At 42.1% G+C, this 20,518-nt stretch overlaps 1 protein-coding gene across 2 annotated transcripts in view; it reads left to right on the top strand.

The window, feature by feature from the left end:
- slc6a9 (solute carrier family 6 member 9) overlaps positions 1 to 20,518 on the top strand; it is a 244,093-nt gene that overhangs the window by 200,099 nt on the left and 23,476 nt on the right. For both annotated transcript variants that reach the window (XM_087990556.1, XM_043699069.2), the window contains 5 exons: positions 1,199 to 1,330; positions 4,193 to 4,454; positions 14,443 to 14,575; positions 17,314 to 17,448; positions 18,334 to 18,437. In XM_087990556.1, coding sequence (XP_087846682.1) covers positions 1,199 to 1,330; positions 4,193 to 4,454; positions 14,443 to 14,575; positions 17,314 to 17,448; positions 18,334 to 18,437 — 766 coding nt within the window. The remainder of the gene's footprint in view (positions 1 to 1,198; positions 1,331 to 4,192; positions 4,455 to 14,442; positions 14,576 to 17,313; positions 17,449 to 18,333; positions 18,438 to 20,518) is intronic.

Here is a 20,518-nt window from a genome sequence, read left to right as displayed (position 1 = left end):
ACAAAAACAGAGATTGCTGGTAAATCATAGTTAATGCTTTGAGTCTGGTGACTGAAAATTAGAATCATTCTGATGATGAGTCACCAGATTAAATGTTAACTCTGCTTTCTTCCCACTGATGCTGCTAAACCTGCTGAGTTTCACCAAAAATCCCTTATGTATATTTTGACATGTCAGGTTGTTACAGTGATGAGTTATCTGAAAGTATTGTTACTAGCATTAGGTGAAGTGGGTTGCAAGGAGGTTTGTGTGGAGCGTTGAACCTAATGACCTGTTTCTATAATGTACGTTCTGTGAAAAGTTGCATAACCAACTAATTAAATGACGATGAGAGACAGTGAAGACTGAAGATGCTGGAGATCAGAGTCAAAAAGTGTGATGCTAGAAAAGCACAGCCGATCAGGCAGCATCCAAGGAACAAGAGAGTTGATGTTTCAAGCATAAGCTCTTCATCAGGGATTCCTGATGAACAGCTTATGCTCGAAATGTCGACACTCCAGCTCCTCAGATGATGCCTGATCGGCTGTGCTTTTCCAGCACCACATTTTTTGATGAATAAATGACAATATTTAGCCTGAACAACTCTATCTGGAGAAGTGAAGGCTACATTGGCATGAAAATACAGGGAATGCTAAACAGAGGAATAGGCCATCTGCCAATTTCTGCCAATTAAATGAAGTTTGTTATGTTGGTGTCATGTGTATAACATAGGCCACACCTTAATGTAGTGCCCACGAGCAGCTGGCACTGGTCATTTCCAGGACTGATTGGAAATGTTATCAGCAGCTTGTAAGCAGGACTGGATCATTGATGTAAGTTTTATCTGCACTGATGCTCCATTGCTGCCCATTGAGCTGGCGTAAACTATCTGTCAAAAACTTAGGGAAGCTGGTATTATCCAAAAATACTTAATTTATGAGTAGCACAATGTTCTAATTTGCACATTTATGTTGGTATTTTTTAATAGATTGCATTCTTTAGCGATCAGTAAACAAGACATTACCCAATTTAATGAGGCATTCCTACCCTAACCTATCAGACTTTATTACCTGAACTGAGGCGATAAGTTAAGTTAAATTTAACCACTGATGCATTCTTGCCTAAAGGAACATTCCAATCTAAAACTGAGGAGTAGTACAAACTGTTTTTCGAGATACTGGCTGTACAGTCTGTAATGATGGGTCTTCTTTTTTTAAAGGTGCATTTATGTTTCCCTATATCATCATGCTGGTCTTCTGCGGTATTCCTCTTTTTTTTCTGGAACTTTCCTTTGGGCAGTTCACCAGCCAAGGCTGCCTTGGTGTATGGAGGGTTAACCCTATGTTCAAAGGTAAGAAGGTCCATTTCAGAAATCACCGTGCTGTACAACAAGGAAAATGCATAGGCAGCACGGGAAAGCTCGACATGGGAATGTAACTTAAGAAGGATCCCATGTTTAAAGGATATTGGAAATATTTTCAAGCAGACACTGGAGTCATGTTTTCACATTGCAATTTAAATGCTGGCAGAGAATATTTTGTACAACAACAAGATGTAATATCTGCAGCCATTTTGACTTGTATAACTGCAAGCACCAGCTACGTCACAATCCATGAAAACACAGGACAACTATTTTAAAATAACTATTATCATGATGTTTGTTATGTTATATTACAGGAACTTGAGATACATATTAAAGAGTGACTGTTGCTTTTTATGAAATTCAAATAATTTTGAATACAGTGTCATGTAACTTGATCTGACATTTCATGTTCATCGCATAATTTTGTTGCATTCTCCAGTTGTTCTTGTACTTTTTTCTGTATGTTCATACATGCTTATCCATCAGGAAAAGAAACAGAGGGTTGGATATTATCAACTGTGAACACCCCTCCCCACCCTCCATGCTCTCTTCTGTCCACCCATCCCTGTGCTTTCCCTGCCTGATGACAATTTATCTTCAACAACTTTGAACCAAATGCAGCCAAAGTATGTGCTGAATTTAAATGTAAAAGTCAATGCCAGTAATAACACTGGTGCCTCGACTTTTTTTTAATAGACATTTGTGAGATGGGTGTGACCTATGCCCTGTCAAGGTTTCCAGAGAAACCTACTAAGGTACAGCAGAATGACATATCAGACTGTTTGGAATAACAGAAAGAAACATCCAAGGCATTCCCAGTCCTAGTCCTCATTCTCCCTCCTAGAAACACCATGATTTTGTGTCTTGCACCCCTACTACAAGCCCTGGCACTTACTGTGTTTTGGGGCACGTTCCCTTTGATTTATTTGATTTAAGCTTCATTGTCCTATGTACTCAAGTATAGGAGTACAGTGAAAAGTGTACAATGTTGCCACACACAGCGCCATCTTAGGAATGAAGGTACCGAGGTACAAAACCTAACCAGAAGTAGTAAAAAGAAGCACAGTTACATAAGCCCAAGAACTAGGAGCAGGAGTAGGCCATCTGGCCGTTGGAGCCTGCTCCGCCATTCAATAAGATCATGGCTGATCTTTTCATGGCCTCAGCAGCACTTACCTCCCTTCTCACCATAACCCCTAATTCCTTTACTGTTCAAACAAAAATCTACCTTAGCTTTAAAAACATTTACTGAAGAAGTCCCAACCACTTCACTGGGCAGGGAATTCCTCAGATTTACAACCCTCTGGGTGAAGATATTCCTTCTCAATTCAGTTCTAAATCTGCTCCCCCTAATTTTGAGGCTACACCCTCTTGTCGTAGTTTCACCAATCAGTGGAACCATCCTCTCTACATCTATCTTATCTATTCCCTTCATAATTTTATATGTTAATATCGGATCCCCCTTCATTCTTCTAATTTCCAATGAATATAATCCCAGTCTACTCAGTCTCTCCTCTTAAGCCAACCCCCTCAACTCCAGAATCAACCCAATGAACCTCCTCTGCACCCCTTCTCATGCCAGTACATCCTTTCTCAAGTATGGAGACAAAACTGCATGCAGTATTCCAGGTGTGTCCTCACTAGTGCTCTATACAGCTGCAAAATAACCTGTCTGCTTTTAAACTCAATCCCTTTAGCAATAAAGGACAAAATTCGATTTGCATTCCTAATTATCTGTTGCACCTGCAGACCAACCTTCTGTGATTCATGTACAAGGACACCCAGGTCCCTCTGCATAGCAGCATGCTGCAATTTTTTACCATTCAAATAGTAGAAATTGCAGTTAAAATAGAAAGTTAAACATAAAGCATTACCATTCTTCTTAGAATAAGTAATAAAATAAAGAAATAAAGTTAAAAGTTAACATTATAGTCCTTCCTAGTATTAAATGGAAGAATAAAGGTAAAAGTTCAACAGTTTTCTTCCAAGATGGTGGTGACAGAGTAGCAGCAGTGTGTTTTGAGTTCCTGGTTCAGGGCTCATCCACCTCTGTCTGCTTTCTTTGTTTCTTTTTTTTCCAAATATTTCCCTTTGATCCCAGTCGCATCTTGATTGTCAGTATTGGTCCCAGCTCAATTCTCACTCCTGATCCAACCAGTTGTTCCTTGCCTTGCTGCACTTGTCAGATGCACCTCCTATAAGGAACAATTCAGACACTCCAATCTTCACCCAGCACCCATGCCAAACGCCCCAAATTAAAATTGTGGGCATCCTTATTGTCTCTGAAACTGATTCTATACTAATTCATTGTGTGCATACAGAAAATACTGGCTTGAACCCAAGATATGTCAGACTATGTAGAATTTACCTTGTGTCTTCGCTGCTGTTCCTGCTTACCTGTTCAGTCTAATTGCTCCATGTATTTACTGCTGCTTTGTTCCATTATGTTTTTGTAAGGAATGCAACTTTTGTTCAACTTTGTTCTTGTCGTTCTGAAAAATTATCTGTAGTGGGAATGGCACGGATGATACTTGCCCTTAGAATTCATACGTCTAAGTTGCAACAATTTAAAATGTGATACAAAATTGACACCCAGGAGCCACAGTTGTGAAGATTATTGCTGTGCATTAGATGTGACAATATTTTTTAAGTGCACTCCCTAAAACTAGAGCCCACAATCTAATTAGATGCATAACAGAGAGGATATCTTTCTCTAAGGTCAGATAGAGCATTTCCATTTTGTTCACATGCTTCATGAGTGTAGCATTTCCTGACAGGAATAAAAACTAAACAACCCTGAGAAGTATAAAGTAGAATTGTTTGATTTATATTCCTTATTCTTGTGAACAGGAGTGGGGTATGGGATGATGGTGGTTTCTACATACATTGGAATCTACTACAATGTGGTCATCTCCATCGCCTTCTACTACTTCTTCTCCTCCATGACTACACTCTTGCCTTGGTCATACTGCACTAACCATTGGAATAAGGAGGATTGCAGTAGCATGCTGAACCCCAACAGAACTGCCAACATCAGTGATCTGTCACGTAACATCTCAACATTGCTGAACCAAACTGCAAAGCGGACCAGTCCTAGTGAGGAGTACTGGAAGTAAGAGCAGCCTTTCCAGTTAAGAATAATGTAATGCTGTGGGTCCTTAATGTTAGTAGAAGCTTTCTGTTGTTTCTTTAGTTCCAATTCTCAGGCACAATTCCATGAGCATTAGCAGTCATTTGGTTCCTCACCAATACACACTCTCCCTGTCTAATGTTAATTTTTGGAAATCTATAATGGGCACCATTTTGGTATACGTGCCTGTCAGGCCCACAGATAATGCTTGCCCGTTACTCTTTCCAATTTTGACAGCGAGATTCTAATTGTGGTCACCAGTGTCACCTTGGACATTTCTATGACACTCGCCTGTCAATGGGAGTGTTTGGGCATCGCAGTGGGACATATGAAACTGTTCTAGCCTCCAATCAGAGTCTGTACCTTAATCAAAAGAAAACTGTTGTCACTTGAACATGCAAGATTTGAAACCCCAATTCATTCTGGTCCCATCCGTTTTCACATCTGCTATTCATGGCAAGGATTGCCGAGGCAATCCTGGCTTCTGTTGGGACGCTGTGAAACTGGAACTGCTGACATAGAAAATGCCCATTTCCTTGTTAGCCCTCTTACAGGCAACTGCAGGCCTTGATGTATGGATGGGGTCTGGACTTCTGAATTCCAGGCTAGTTTTCTCCTCGCCCAAAAGCATCACCAAACTTACAGCACCAAATATGAGGAAGGGGCTACATGTTTCAAGGTTTTATAAGTTGAGATTTTATGACCAGCTGAAGATGGGAACAGGTGATGCAAGGGAAATCCCAAAGGTACTGGCATCAGGCAGTATTTGGGTTTTGCCTCCAACACTGGATTCCCTTGTGTACAGGGCATCATCAGTTGTGCTCCTATTTTCATCAGCACAATTCCATTCACTCCGTTTTCAAGTAGTCTGCTGCTATGCCAAAAGCTTTCTCCATGTATGCCTTTGCTTTTCTAGCAGCTGCCATGCCTCATTCATCCTCCAACTGTCGAGTTTTCCTCAGATCTTCATTTGAGTTCCCAAAATGTGTGGATAGATTCTGAGGGAAAAGGGAGATCCTTGAAAAGACGGCGTCTGACCTTGCTGTGGGAACCCCCAGTATAGACACAGATATGATAAAGTCCTGCTCAACAATACAGTCAAAGTCTCCTGCTCAGTAGGACACCCTTGAGATTTCCGAGGAAGGAATTCCGGTGCCTGGAACAGTTGGTTATTGCCCTCCTTTTCCATCCTGCAAGGGTCTCCATCACAATGGTATTCTCATAACATTGCCCTAGAGCAAAGGATGGAGATTGAGGACAGTGAGCCCTGACATGGATGGGAGTGTGATGGAGAGCGTGAGATAAGAGAGGAGTATGAGGAAAACGAGGCAGAGGGAGTTGATACTGAACAGAGAGGCAGTCTTGCTGGAAGACAAGGTGACTTCTGTTGTCACCATCTGGGAAGTGGACTCACTTCTCTCCTTTGCAATCCCCAGCGTTAGATCCAGGTTCTCATCATTGAAGCAAATAGACCAGGGTGCCAAGCTTCCAACTCCCCTATGACAGCTCTTTTCCCTCCAATACTTTACAAGGCTTTGGTGCAAACAGCAGTTTCTCCCTGATGATAATCAGCAGCTTAATTAATGGACAGTAAACCTGTTGCTGTATCAATTAAGGCTTCAACCCCAGTGAAAGTTTGAATTACAATCAGTTTGCCAGCAGAGGTAGGGTTCAGTCAGAAAAACAGACCCAGCTCCATTGGGAAAAAGTGAGGACTGCAGATGCTGGAGATCAGAGCTGAAAATGTGTTGCTGGAAAAGCGCAGCAGGTCAGGCAGCATCCAAGGAACAGGAGAATCGACGTTTCGGGCATGAGCCCTTCTTCAGGAATGAGGAAAGTGTGCCAAGCAGGCTAAGATAAAAGGTAGGGAGGAGGGACTTGGGGGAGGGGTGGTGGAAATGTGATAGATGGAAGGAGGTTAAGGTAAGGGTGATAGGCCGGAGTGGGGGTGGGGGCGGAGAGGTCAGGAAGAAGATTGCAGGTTAGGAAGGTGGTGCTGAGTTCAAGGGTTGGGACTGAGACAAGGTGGGGGGAGGGGAAATGAGGAAACTGGTGAAATCTGAGTTCATCCCTTATGGTTGGAGGGTTCCTAGGCGGAAGATGAGGTGCTCTTCCTCCAGCCGTCATGTTGCTATGGTCTGGCGATGGAGGAGTCCAAGGATTTGCATGTCCTTGGTAGAGTGGGAGGGGGAGTTGGAGTGCTGAGCCACGGGGTGGTTGGGTTGGTTGGTCCGGGTGTCTCAGAGGTGTTCTCTGAAACGTTCCGCAAGTAGGTTGCATGTGTGGGCGCAAGTTTTGCATTTCTTGCGGTTGCAGGGGAAGGTGCCGGGAGTGGAGGTTGGGTTGGTGGGGTGTGTGGACCTGACGAGGGAGTCACAGAACTGTTCCAATACCGAACAACCCAGATGGCTTCTTTCTTCAAAGACCGCAACGTCCCCCCCAGACTTGGTCAACGATGCTCTCCACTGCATCTCCTCCACTTCCCGCTCCTCTGCACTTGAGCCCAGCCCCTCCAATCGCCACCAGGACAGAACCCCACTGGTCCTCACCTACCACCTCACCAATCTCCATGTACAGCGCATCATCCGCCGTCATTTCCGCCACCTCCAAACGGACCCCACCACCAAGGATATATTTCCCTCCCCTCCCCTATCAGCATTCCGTAAAGACCACTCACTCCGTGACTCCCTCGTCAGATCCACACCCCCCACCAACCCAACCTCCACTCCCGGCACCTTCCCCTGCAACCGCAGGAGGTGCAAGACTTGCGCCCACACCTCCCCCCTCACCTCCCTCCAAGGTCCCAAAGGAAACTTCCATATCCGCCACAGATTCACCTGCACCTCCACACACATTATCTATTGCATCCTCTGCACCCGATGTGGCCTCCTCTATATTGGGGAGACAGGCCGGCTACTTGCGGAGCGTTTCAGAGAACACCTCTGGGACACCCGGACCAACCAACCCAACCACCCTGTGGCTCAACATTTCAATTCCCCCTCCCACTCCACCAAGGATATGCAGGTCTTTGGACTCCTCCATCGTCAGACCACAACAAAACGACGGTTGGAGGAAGAACGCCTCATCTTCCGCCTAGGAACCCTCCAACCACAAGGGATGAACTCGGATTTCACCAGTTTCCTCATTTCCCCTCCCCCCACCCTGTCTCAGTCAAATCCATCGAATTCAGCACCGCCTTCCTAACCTGCAATCTTCTTCCCGACCTCTCTGCCCCCACCCCAGTCTGACCTATCACCCTCACCTTGACCTCTTTCCACCTAACACATTTCTGACGCCCCTCCCCCAAGTCCCTCCTCCCTACCTTTTATCTTAGCCTGCTGGACAAACTTTCCTCATTCCTGAAGAAGGGCTTATGCCTGAAACGTCGATTCTCCTGTTCCCTGGATGCTGCCTGACCTGCTGCGCTTTTCCAGCAACACATTTTCAGCTCTGATCTCCAGCATCTGCAGACCTCACTTTCTCCTGTGTATCAATAGGCTTAGTCACCAGTGGGACGTTATGATTGTGCCCTTATGAAGTCCACACACACACCAATTCGGACTAAGACCATAGAATTCAATTATGAACCAGAATTCTGGCTAAATTTTATTTCCCTCTCACTAACTGGGTTGGGGAGTCGAGTATAATTGAAATGCCATTCCTACTCGCTGCTCAAGCTGAAACGAGTGAACTCAGCAACAGGCATCAAACTAGGGTTTGAACCTGGAGTCTTTTTGGCTGTAAGATTTGCATCATACTGTGCAACTCATTTACCAACCAAGGCATGAGGCAAATATTTATCATTGCTTCAGTTCTCAAAATTGCTTTGACAGCATTAAGAGGGACTGTGATCGCAGAATGGTTAATTGCATGACTGAGATTGCTAATTGCTCACTCAGCTTCCTGTTGATTTCTGCGTGGGAGCTCAGAAGGCTGTGAAGTCCAAGGCTGTGGCAAGAGAACATGAGATATCATGAGATCATGTGGATTGGTCTTAGGAACACTGTTTCTTAGTTCCTGTGCATATTAAATAATTGTTTATAAATAAAAACCCTTCTGTACCAAGAAGAAAATAAAATTTTCTCTGTTACTGCATCTCTATCACCAAAGAATAGTGTATGCCTTGAGAGCAAATCTAGTCTCTTCTGTGCTGATCATACCGTGTTCTTCACTCCACCTTTAATGGCAGCTGTAGGATTGGGTGTTCATCCCTTCTGGGATAATCAGAGGCACAAACCTGTGTTCTGGTAGACATTGAACAGCATACCATCCTGACAGTGATTCTGTCAAAGGTAGATGGAACAGGCTTCCTCACCACCGCTGTGCAGCTGAGAACTGTGCATACTTTTTCCCTAAAAATAACAGCTGATGTTAGAATGCCTCCTGCATATCAATATGGAAAGCATCAAGGCAATGAATGACAACAATTAGTTCGTTCTAAACTGAACAGAAGAATTACAATGGAATTTGTAACTGATAAGTGAAACAAAACAATGTTTCTAAGTCAATACTAACTGAACACAGAAGAGATTAGAGCCTTTTGACTGGTTTGCTGCTGGAAACAAACAGCTATCTGTCAACCAGCTATTGAATAGCTGGAAGTAATAGTATGTTTTTACAGGATTTTCTCTGTACTATTAAAATGAAGGAAGCCATAGTTCTGTTGAAACATTTCCCCACCATAAATCATTCAGCTACATTAATGTTTAACAGCAATCTGATTGGATTGGAGATTGTTATTGATCTCTATTCTCTGATTGCTTGAAATCAGACAGCGAGAGGTTGGGTGTGTTAGCATTTGAGTGCCACCAGTCTCCCTGGAGCTCTAATGTGGTGTCAATTGCAGGCACACATTTGTGCAGTGCATGACATCAAACTGATGCAGTCATTGTCATGTATGCATGCCCATGAGAAGTATGCAGAGCAGGCAGATCATGACATTCCTCAATGTCCTACACACTGTATAATGGTTTCTCTTAAACTCACATTGCAGAACATGTTCAACTGCAGTTCTGTTTTGGAAATATCAACTGATTACAGATTGAAGTAGCATTGAGGAGCAGTATATGAGACCTTTATGCTCCATTAAGGACATCTTCACTGAAATAGTCCACCTGCTGCAGCCAAACTATAATATCAATACAGAGTATTGATGGAAGGAAGTGATGCTACCCCTTGATAAATCATTGGTCAGACCATACTTGGAGCATTGTGTTCAGTTCTGGGCATCTTATTTAAGGAAGGATGCTAACGGCTTATCAAGAGTGCAAAGGGGATTTACTAGAAGGATATCAGGAATGAGAGATTTTGGATAGAAGGAAAGATGAGAAAAATTGGGCTTATTCACTTTGGAGCAGAGAAGCTTAAGAGATGACTTTATTGAGGTGTTCAAAACTCTGAACAATTTTGACAGGGTAAAGAAGGATATATTTATGTTATTTGGTGTGTCAGTAACGGGGGGTCACAGTTGCAAGATTGTCAGCAAGAGAGCTGGAAGTGAGATGAAGAGAAACCTCTTTACTCAGAGATTTGTTAGGATTTGGAATGCGCTGGCAGTGAAAGGGGTGGAGGCAGACCCCATACACAATTTCAAAAAAGAGCTGGATATATATTTGAAAGTGATGAAGTTAGAGGGCTATGGAGATAGGACTGGAGAATGTGACTAACAGGGTAGCTCTTTTTGGGTTGGTACAAACATGATGGGTAGAATGGCCACCTTTTGTACTGTAAAATTCTATGATTTTATGCTCAGTGCCTGTGACATTAAACTTTTTTATATCCATGGGTTCTTCTAGATGAGAATTAGAGATATTTGCAACATTCACAGTTTGGCATCTAATGTTGCAACATCAAGATAGATGAACCTTGAAATCTAAAGAAAGCAGGCAACACTTAATTTTGACTTGCAAGTGATAAACAGGCAGAGTGAGCAAGTAACCTTCCAAGAATTACGAACTTCCTCATGTTATAGGGTGTTATTGTCTGCACACATGTCACTTTGTAGACATTAGATCTCACCTCTCCCCTATAATGGAACAGAAAGGGTTCCACTCCCTCAACATCCAGCTAGTATGTTACCATAGTGAGGGTGGAAGATCAGTAATCAGTATCCTGGCATGAGCCATAAAGGCTTTATTTGGCAACAGTCGATTGTGCCACTTGTATTTGAACCACCAAGGCAACCATAGGGTGGTTACTGGGTGAGAAGGGCTATCTGCTGGTCACAGAGCTAATGTTTCAATTTGCCATAATGAAATAATATATTCACTCCTTGGCCTACTCAGGGCAAACTCTATAGTGCTCAGAAGTGTGGGTGTTTAGGTTTATTGTAGTCTCCTGATTCCCTCATCAGGGACAGCTCCTGCCACCAGGTATACGAGAGCAAGAGATTTACGTTTTTGCCCAGCTGCCCATGAAGGACTCACCCGACTACAATAGCAGTAACTGCAGCATCAATTCCCTGTTCACCAACTGTCTCACATTTCCTTTTAACTCTGCTACTGGCCATCATAGCCACTACTTGGCCAAAGTGCAACATTAAAAGCCACCAAAAATAAACATCTGAAACCAAAACATATATATCTTATAATTATGCCATGTTGCATGCAGATGTCATCTAATTATCAACATTCTTCACGTCATGTGGACCGTTGGCATATCTTTATCATCCTTCTGCATTTTTTTCATGCCACGTTCCTTTGCTTGCCTTAACAGTTTTCTCACAGTGGCTGTAAAATGGCTGATGGGAGGATGTTAAATTCCAATGGAAAAGCCTACAGATGGTCTTTGAGGATGACCTCAAGTAGCTCTGGGCTGGAGACCACACAGTTTAAGCTAGCTAGCTGACAGGGACTAGCAAGGACTACTAGCCAGTTCTAACCATCAATTGGAGGAAAGATCACTGGACTGTTGGGCCACCCTGCACACACTGCTACCAAGGCATCAGCTGTCGGAGCTTGCATAGCAACAAGCATTAGCAACTTAACCTTTCGGTATTTTATTCAGTCTTTGGGTGGCTCCACAAGTGTGTACATAAATTTGGTCACCACTTTCACACTGGAACGAATGAGCTCCAAGCTGTGCCAAGCTGATGCTCAATTCTTCAATGTTCCCTCACATTAGCTGGTGACATTCCTGCAAGCTTCCCAATGCACTGTGCATATCTATCAGTGTATCTCTAAAGACTACCCCAGCAATGTCCTCATCTGTAACTTTGCCTGTCAGTGAGCATGTCCATATGCTGTTTGCAGCCCACCCAGGTACAGATCCTGTCTTTCAGTTAAGGTCAGTGCCAGTGTCTGCTGCAAATGAAAATCAAGTGATGAAGCAATGTCTTCTTTATCACTCGTAATGGAGTTCCTCCACTGCCTTAGGTAGCCTGCATCTCTTGACTGTCAGAAAGGAAAAAAATGTCAGAGTGAGGTTGGGATGCGTGGAGAGGAGAAAATTCAGAGTTGTATGCTTGCACCACCCCTCATCAGCTTGGATGCCATAAGAATGTTTGAGATGACGGGGTGAGGTGGGATACAAGAAGTAATATTAATTATGAGGATGTGGTTATCTTCAATGGTTTTAGTCCTGTTGTTGACCATTGCCTGAACAATGAGTGTCTCATAAAACGTCCTTCATGGGGATTAGAATGTGCACCTGCACCAGTCTCCCTCAGGTTGACTCTTAGCTCTCTCTGGGCAAGAAGGAAGGGACAATAAATGCTGGCCTAACCAATGATACCCACATTCCATGAATGTACCGCTCTGCCCTATAATGAAAGAGGAAAATGTGTTGTGTAGCCCACTTGGTTGATAATGCAATCATTGTTGACTAATTGACAGTGTGTACAAACTGAGATGTGCGTGTGAGAAACGGAACAGCGTTAAGCTGCAGGGAAGTGTATGAATTTTCATGGTTGATAGAGTTTCTTGGCAGATCAATGATGGGGAGATGGTGACTTAAGCAATAGCTGAGCTACTCAGGTAGTTGATGTGATAAGTTATTTGAAGACATATTCATTGACCTTGACCATTCATGTGTGATCTTTGAGCTCTTTGACACTGCTTCCAGGTCCTTAGAGTTTGACTCTATCCATTGATGGTGTGTCTAGAGACCTTCCTTCCCCAGACCAGTGCCTGAAGGACTTTTACTCCAGTGTCATGCCTACGAATGGTAGTTGTTCTCTCCCCATTGAGTTATTTTTCACTTTTTTCAGCTACCTCCAACCATAACATCCAGTGACTGGTCCCACCACATATTGCACATCCCCTCTAAGAGGTGCAAGCTAACCATAAGCAATGCATGATAGCTTTAAGTGATGTTAGCCACTCATATTGTTGTACATCTGCTGCTGCATCTAGGTGATCAACTGTGTAGTTAACACTGGCTAAGTACAGAAATCATTGAAATAAGTAGGGCACAAAGTTGCACTGACTGCATTGCAGATTACTGTTCCATTGTGAGTCCTTGACCATTTTTTGGGGGTATTTAATTTGATCCCAGTTCCCTGAATGGGTCTTCAGCAGATTAATCAGTAACATTGTTATTGTAGATTAAATAATCTGTAATTAATTTGTGGGTCAAAAACAAAAATAAATTACCACAGCGTGAATTTCAGAATGTTTGATCATGATGGAGAATATCAAAAACTACAAGATTCTGATTCAGAAGTTAGAGATTTAGTCCTGTTGTTGACCATTGCCTGAACAATGGGTGTCTCATAAAACGTCCTTCATGGGGATTAGAATGTGCACCTGCACCAGTCTCCCTCAGGTTGACTCTTAGCTCTCTCTGGGCAAGAAGGAAGGGGCAATAAATGCTGGCCTAACCAATGATACCCACATTCCATGAATGTACCGCTCTGCAGGCTTGGTGTTGTCAAAATCTGATGCTTTCCCATCTTTCATATCATTTTACCAATACCATTTATACCCATATCTGTTGAAATAGTCATCAAGATAAAATATACCCCTGGGTTAGTTGGACAGGAGCCGGGTTAAGTATCTTATTTGCTGATCTTTGTGAAATGTCAGTGTAAAGAAATGAACTACTGAGTCACTTGCCATTGATTGTAATGTGTTCTACTGAAATGGCTAGCTTTAGAAATATAGTAAGGATAGCCAGCCTGATTAAAAGAAACATTCTGAATGCATTTTAAAAACCATTAACACAGGGGTGTCAAATCTGATGCCAAGGAAACATAAATTATGCTAGGACCAAATTACACCAGAACCCATTAGTTTCTTCCTGTTTCTGCAGAATTTGCAAATAGGCTTTCCTGGGTCAGAGGGTGTATACTGTGGGAGGGGGCAGGGGATAAGGATAGTGGAGGGAACAGAAACCTTTCCCAGACTGAGAGTTTGCTTGTTCCACAATCTTGTTGAGGAATAGTCAACCAAGTACACAGAGTGAAAGCAGGTATTCTGATCTGCAAACCAGCAGATGTGGATCCCAGCGTGACTCTAAAGCTGTCACTGACTTGGAACCATTCCAGCACCCAAACTTCTCCCAGAATAGGTATCCACCTGCCAGGTTTTAAGGCCTGTTAGGACTAAGAGTATATGGATGCATAGTGACAATTCCAACCACTGGCATATTTTAAATGCTGCACAATAAATCTTTTCTGCAACATTGTTGTTTATCGGAAATCCTGCCCATAGAATATACTTATGATTTAACTATTGAGAGTTTGGGTGTGGAATATCGTTTTCGAAGGTTGAAGAAAATGTGTCAGCTGTTATTGCCATGAACGGTTATAGTATTTTACCTGCTGTGCTCCCCTTTTAATGGCGAAATCAGCTATAAGTATTTGTTTCTTATTGCGATGTTGTCTTAATTTGTTTTTCTTTCAAAAATCCCAGTTCTCTGTAGAAGCTGAGACCAAGGTAAGTTACAGAAAAGTCACATGTGAGTTTGATGGAGGTGAAAACAATACGCTGGCCTTGGAATTTGGACTGACTGTGGTCATATTTATTGACAGCTACTATGTGCTGAGGATATCCAACGGCATTGGTAATTTTGGGGAGATTCGCCTGCCTTTGCTGGGCTGCCTATTTGTAGCCTGGGTTGTGGTCTTCCTCTGCCTCATTAAAGGAGTCAAGTCTTCAGGAAAAGTAAGTGCACTGTTCATATTTACAAATACACAAATGGCAGCACAATGTCTTGAAGTACGGGTGTAGCTGACTGCAGCTTAAGGAAACCTATTTAGTGGAAGAAGAGGGGAGGAAGAACTGGAGTGATAGTGGCTTCTAAAGAGGGAAAAACTAGCGTTTCCAGATCAGAAGCAATTTTACAGGTTATAAGATGAATCTCCTTAACAGGCCCCACTTCTCCTGTACAAGGACTGACAGGTGGAGGCTTCATCCCTGAACCTGTACAAATCGGATATGTCAGGTGGAATTTATTGTTGCTGACATTGATCCTATTCCACTGGTTGAGGAGCCATTGGGAAACCTGCATCACCTCTTTGGGGAAACTAGGTGTCTATTTGGCAATTAACTGGCTAGAGTTGGGCCTCCTCCAGTATTCAGGGATATTTAGCAGTGCCTGCAGGAGTGGTGGTTGCTGCTGGTAGTACTTCCGAGATCATCGATGGATCCCTGGACTCAGGTAAGTGAAGCAGGAATGGGAGTCTTGGGAGGAGAGGCTGGAGCAGTTCGGTCACTTTCAGAGGCCACCCACATCCTAACATCAAGTGTCTCGATCAGGCATTAAGTGGAGGAAATCTATGCTGTTTACATTTAATTCTTGACTCATCACTAAATTCAGGAATAGTTAATGTCAGTTGGGTCAAAATAAGCCTAATTGACATCGTGCCATAAGTGAGCGATGGACCACATTGGCAGGTCCAACTTAAACATAAGATGGTTTCCTGTTATTGGAAAATTGATATGATCATGTAGACTCAGTCACCATGTTCTCTGACATGATGGACAGGATTAAATCCAGCCCAAAGAAGTCAGTAGAAGCCAAAGCAGATAGATTCTTCCTGCTGAGACACCTCTTCCCAACAATGTATCCAAGAAAACAGCTCATTTCTGAACTTGGACCCGAAACATTTCTGCCCTAAACTACAATATTAACAGAAAGATACAAGAGAAATAGTTACCTGGGCATTTTATAGATTAAAGGGTAATTTATTGGACTTCTTATGTATCACTGTGACCAATCTGATTTCTCCCAATACCACACTCAAATCTGCATTTCAACATGTTTCAAAACTGTGCTGAACTAAGGAAAGGTATCAAATCAAAATATGTTCCATGTTGTCAGATATCTCGCAGTAATACTAAGCATGGCTATAGGGTGTGAGCAATTTCAATTCTCTCTGTAAATAAAAGGGCCTGGAAACTTACATTAAAATTAGCAGCATATTAGTAATGTTAAACTCATCATTATCAAAAATCCAAAAACAGCAAATGACATTTTATGCACCTTGCATGATGACCCAAGTGTTAACTTACACAAGCAATTGTGAAAATCGCTCCTTCAGCTTTTTTTTCAAAGTTCCAATGCTTTCATGATTACCACTTGGTGACATTTTGAGCTCACATCAGTTCCTATGGTGATAAAAACCTGACTCTCACTGCTGGTTCCTCACATCATCAGCTCAAGTCTGAGCTGCATTAGCTACAAGCCCAAGCAAAGGCAAGGCACTATGTTGCAGTTTCAGTTCTTGTGATCATAAAATGGGCCACCTCAGATTGACTGCTCAATGCACACTTGAATTAGTTTTCCTTGAATAAATAAAGTATGTGGGATGTTAAAATGCTAAGGCATAGTAGGCTGTGGACCAAGTGCATGTAAATGGGATTACTGTAGTTTGGTGTTAGTTGGTCCTCATAGACATGCTGGGTCCAGGGCCTGTTTCTAAGCTATATGACTCAATATATCATGGGACAGCCACTTCAGTAACACCCATTTAACCGTATCACCTAAAGAAAGGGTCAGGAGTAGGTCAGCTGCAACTTTGAGGGTGAGCACAGGCTAATTTTAATGGAAAAATAAAGATTAATTAATATAAGATAATGCATTGTGAAACTTCTCCACAGCCAAACAGTAGCCACATGCTTGCAAATTTAAGGGGTCAGTAAGTCAACATCCTTCCCAGTTGTTTGGTTGATCCCTTAATTAATGGTGAGAAAGATCTAAGGAAGAAAATAAATAGCTGAACAATTTTCTGCATTCCTCAGTTTCAACAAGTTTACAACAGTCAGACACTTTCTGGAGTATAATTAGAGAATATACTCTCCCAGTTTAGAAATTAAGGAAATCACAGATACAGTGCTACAGGAGCATCGCCTGAGGCTGTACCCAACAGATATAACGTTTTTGCTGCCTGTATAGATGTGGGCAATGTCTGCAGAGGGTGGATGTGCAAACTGACTACTACACCGCAGCACAGAGCACCAGTTACCTGGAGGAATGAAACATAATGTGGTAACAGGAGGAGACTGTAAGTACAGAAGGATAGGTGATGACTGCACGTTCCAAATGTTGTGTTGTCTGTGATGAGCCAGAGTTACAGAGAGCTCCTCAAGGTTTGAGGGGCTAGTGGGCACATTCCACTACTGTTTCTCAGAGTTTTACTTAGAAGCTTTGCAAAGCATAGTTTATAATGGTCCACTTCATATTTTAGAATGGGAAGAAACTTCCTTTCTCCACAAGTAGTGGTTACTTTCTACTAATTTTTGGAGCCTGCTGAGCATAAATTTTGGATTCAGTTTGTCTTTCGTATTGCTCTTTCTCTCCATTATTGCGAGCATTAATCCTGCTCAATGAGGAGTGACAATCATATATTACTTCATCTTGCCGTACCCAGCATGAATACTTACTCTGCTGTTTTCTCTAGGTGGTGTACTTCACAGCAACATTCCCATATGTTGTGCTGACAATTCTGTTTATTCGTGGAATTACTTTGGATGGTGCTGTCAATGGCATAAAGTACTATCTCACGCCTCAGTGGGACAAGATCTTAGATGCAAAGGTGAGTCGACCACAAAGTTTGCAGCATCATCAGAATCCAGTCAGAAAACTCCTGTATTCCTGAAGACTGTCTGATGGCATTATACTGTATGGTTTGTAACACGTTCAGTGTGCATTTTACTACTGGAGGCAAAAGACTGAATGGAGACCAGTCACCAATTCACTGGGAGAGAAAAGTGAAGTCAATTTCAACAAGCCCAACTTTTGCAGTTTCCCCAACATCCCATAATACAACAATGGTAGGAAATCTTAAAGGAGAACACATCATTTCAACATTTGTTGGAAGAAGTAATTATGGTCTTGACTGCCATACTTGTGCTGAATTTCAATCTGGTTATTGAAATCAGTGATGGTGCTAAGCAGAAGTAGGGCATATTAATAGATGGAATTTTCGACTTCAGCGAGCTATACGCTTGGCGGTCGTGAGTTGGTCACCACCAGAAATGAAGTGCAGAAATGCAGTTCAACTTGTTCCCACCATTTTCTACCCTCACTGAACTCGAAGATTTCACCCAATCTGGGAAAGTATGTTAACCCTGGATGCTACTGCCAATGTCAAAATGACCAGTTACAACATAGCCCTGACAAATGATGGTCAAGTTGTTATTGATGTTGTCCTGAGTAAATAGATAAATTCAGTTTGAATTAAGCAATAAACATGGGAGACAATGTATTTATTTTTAAAAAGACTTGAGTGCAGAAAAGGATTGCTAGATCGTGCACTGATTGTGAAGGCACATTTCCAGTGTGGAGTATCTGCTACTTGTAAGGATTAGTATGTGGGGAAAAATTCTGAGGAGGAGAGTCCTCACAGAAAATTAAGCAAATGTCTTTGCTGCTATGTTTTATAAATCGTTAAGACTCTTTTTTTTTCATTCTATTTCAGGTCTGGGGTGATGCGGCTTCCCAAATTTTCTACTCCCTCGGATGTGCCTGGGGTGGCCTGATAACCATGGCCTCATACAACAAGTTCCACAATAATTGCTACAGGTTAGCGTGTATTGTCAAGTACAGAACAAATACAGCATGTTATTTTAATTCCTAATTTGTTATAGAATCAAAGGAGCAAAAATACACCTTTAGGCCCCTCAAGTTTCTTCCATCTCTCAATATGATAAAGGCTGATCCTTTTCTCAACAGCATATTCCCACCAACTCACATTACCCCTGATGCTTAGTGTCGAGAAATCTAGTTTTTAAAATATATTAAGCTTCATAAAGGTTTAAATTTTCTTGGTTGCTCTTAGTGTCAAGAGAAACCAAGTTTCTCAGTCTAGACCCAATTAATGGTTGATTTAAGTATGTAAATTCATATGAACATGGCCTGTTATTTTTCTATGATTAGACTGCACTGAAGACTGAGTTGGGAAAGAAATAATGCAAAGAAGGAACTGCGAAAAACAAAGCAGTCTCTTCCTGTTTAATCTTAATGAAGCAATCCTTTGAAAAATGCTATGACATGGATTGAAAACGAGAAGATATAACTTCAATATAAATCATTCTTAATTTCTTTAGTTTGAACACCCACAAGAGCGATACATCTTACTTGCTGTAGTGCCATTCCAGATTTTTTTTTCTTTTTGATAGACTTGCATTTTATATGTTCATGCAGAGTTTAGAATAGAGTTTGCCAATCACATTTCTTTGAAACAAGTACAACTTTAATACTGGATGATACAAACATTGCTCCTTGCAAAACAAACTCCTTGTAATGACATAGTAGCTGATTGACTGGACTATTAATCCAGACGCCTCAAGCTAATGCTCTGGGGACTAGCTCTTAAATTCCACCACATCCTCTGGTAGAATTTAAATTCAGTTGTTAAATCGAGAACTAAAAGCTAGTTTAAGTAATAGTGACCATGAAATCATTCTTGATTGTTGTTCTGGTTCACTAATACCCTTCAGGGAAATAAATCTGACATCCTTACTGACTCCAGAGCTGCAGTAATGTGCCTTCGATTGACCTCTGAAAAAGCTTTGTATGCCACACAGCCCAAGGGCAAGTAAGGATAGGTGACAAATACAGGCCTGACAAGTAATGCCCACATTCCAAAGATTTTAAAAAGTGTTAATATCGAAACACTATTGAGGTAATCCAGACAGCAGTACTACTGCAAGCATGGGACATATATGATTGCATCCAAAGATGCAATAGTTACAGAGATATTAGGATATTAGGATGTATTGTATTCACTGCACCCAGTGTGGCCTACTCTACATTGAAGAAACCAAACGCAGCAGTCAATCAAAACAAAATAAGAGCTGTTCACATGGGAAGTTATGATGCAGCTACCCCCCGCACAGTTTGAGTGACAAGAAGAGTGCTCTTACTTTATGCTATAAATATATGGATTTCTAAGTTAACAATCAAACCTTTTCACGACATTATGGAATGCACCTTCCAAAGCCATCAAGTCATGGAATGGGACACAAATCTAAAACTTCTAAGGCAGGGACACTACGCACTGCTCTACAAAACCTCACTGTATTAGGATACATAATGATGGTAAATACAGCTAGAGCGTTCTATAATTAACAACAAGCACCACCCTCTGCATGAAAACGTTGCCCCTTAGGTCCCTTTTATATCTTTCCCCTCTCACCCTAAATGTTTCCAGTCTAGTATGACTCCTTCAGAACTGCACATCTTAACGATGAAATAAAACTTTGGTGGGTGTCCCAATTTAACATGTTTTCACTTAGCATTTGCCCTCTAGTTCTGGACTCTCCACCCCAGAGAAAATACTTTGGCTATTTGTCCTATTTGTCCCTCATGATTTTATAAACCTCTATAAGGTGTCCCCTAAGCCTCCAGCATTCCAGGGGAAACAGCCCCAACCTATTCAGCCTCTCCTTATAGCTCAAATCCTCCAACCCCGGCAACATACATGTAAATCTTTTCTGAACCCTTTCAAGTTTTACATGAATAGGAAGGGTGTAGAGAGATATGGGCCAAGTGTTGGCAAATGGGACTACATCAGGTTAGGATATCTGGTCGGCATGGACGAGTTAGACCAAAGGGTCTTTTTGCATGCTGTACATTGCTATGACTCTAAGTCCAAAGAAGGT

Source organism: Chiloscyllium plagiosum, unplaced genomic scaffold (assembly GCF_037043375.1).
Source record: "Chiloscyllium plagiosum isolate Xiang-an unplaced genomic scaffold, Cpla_swu_hap1 HiC_scaffold_9, whole genome shotgun sequence".
Lineage (NCBI taxonomy): Eukaryota > Metazoa > Chordata > Chondrichthyes > Orectolobiformes > Hemiscylliidae > Chiloscyllium > Chiloscyllium plagiosum.
Note: the sequence above shows the minus strand (reverse complement) of the source record. Positions and strands in the feature narration are given on the sequence as shown.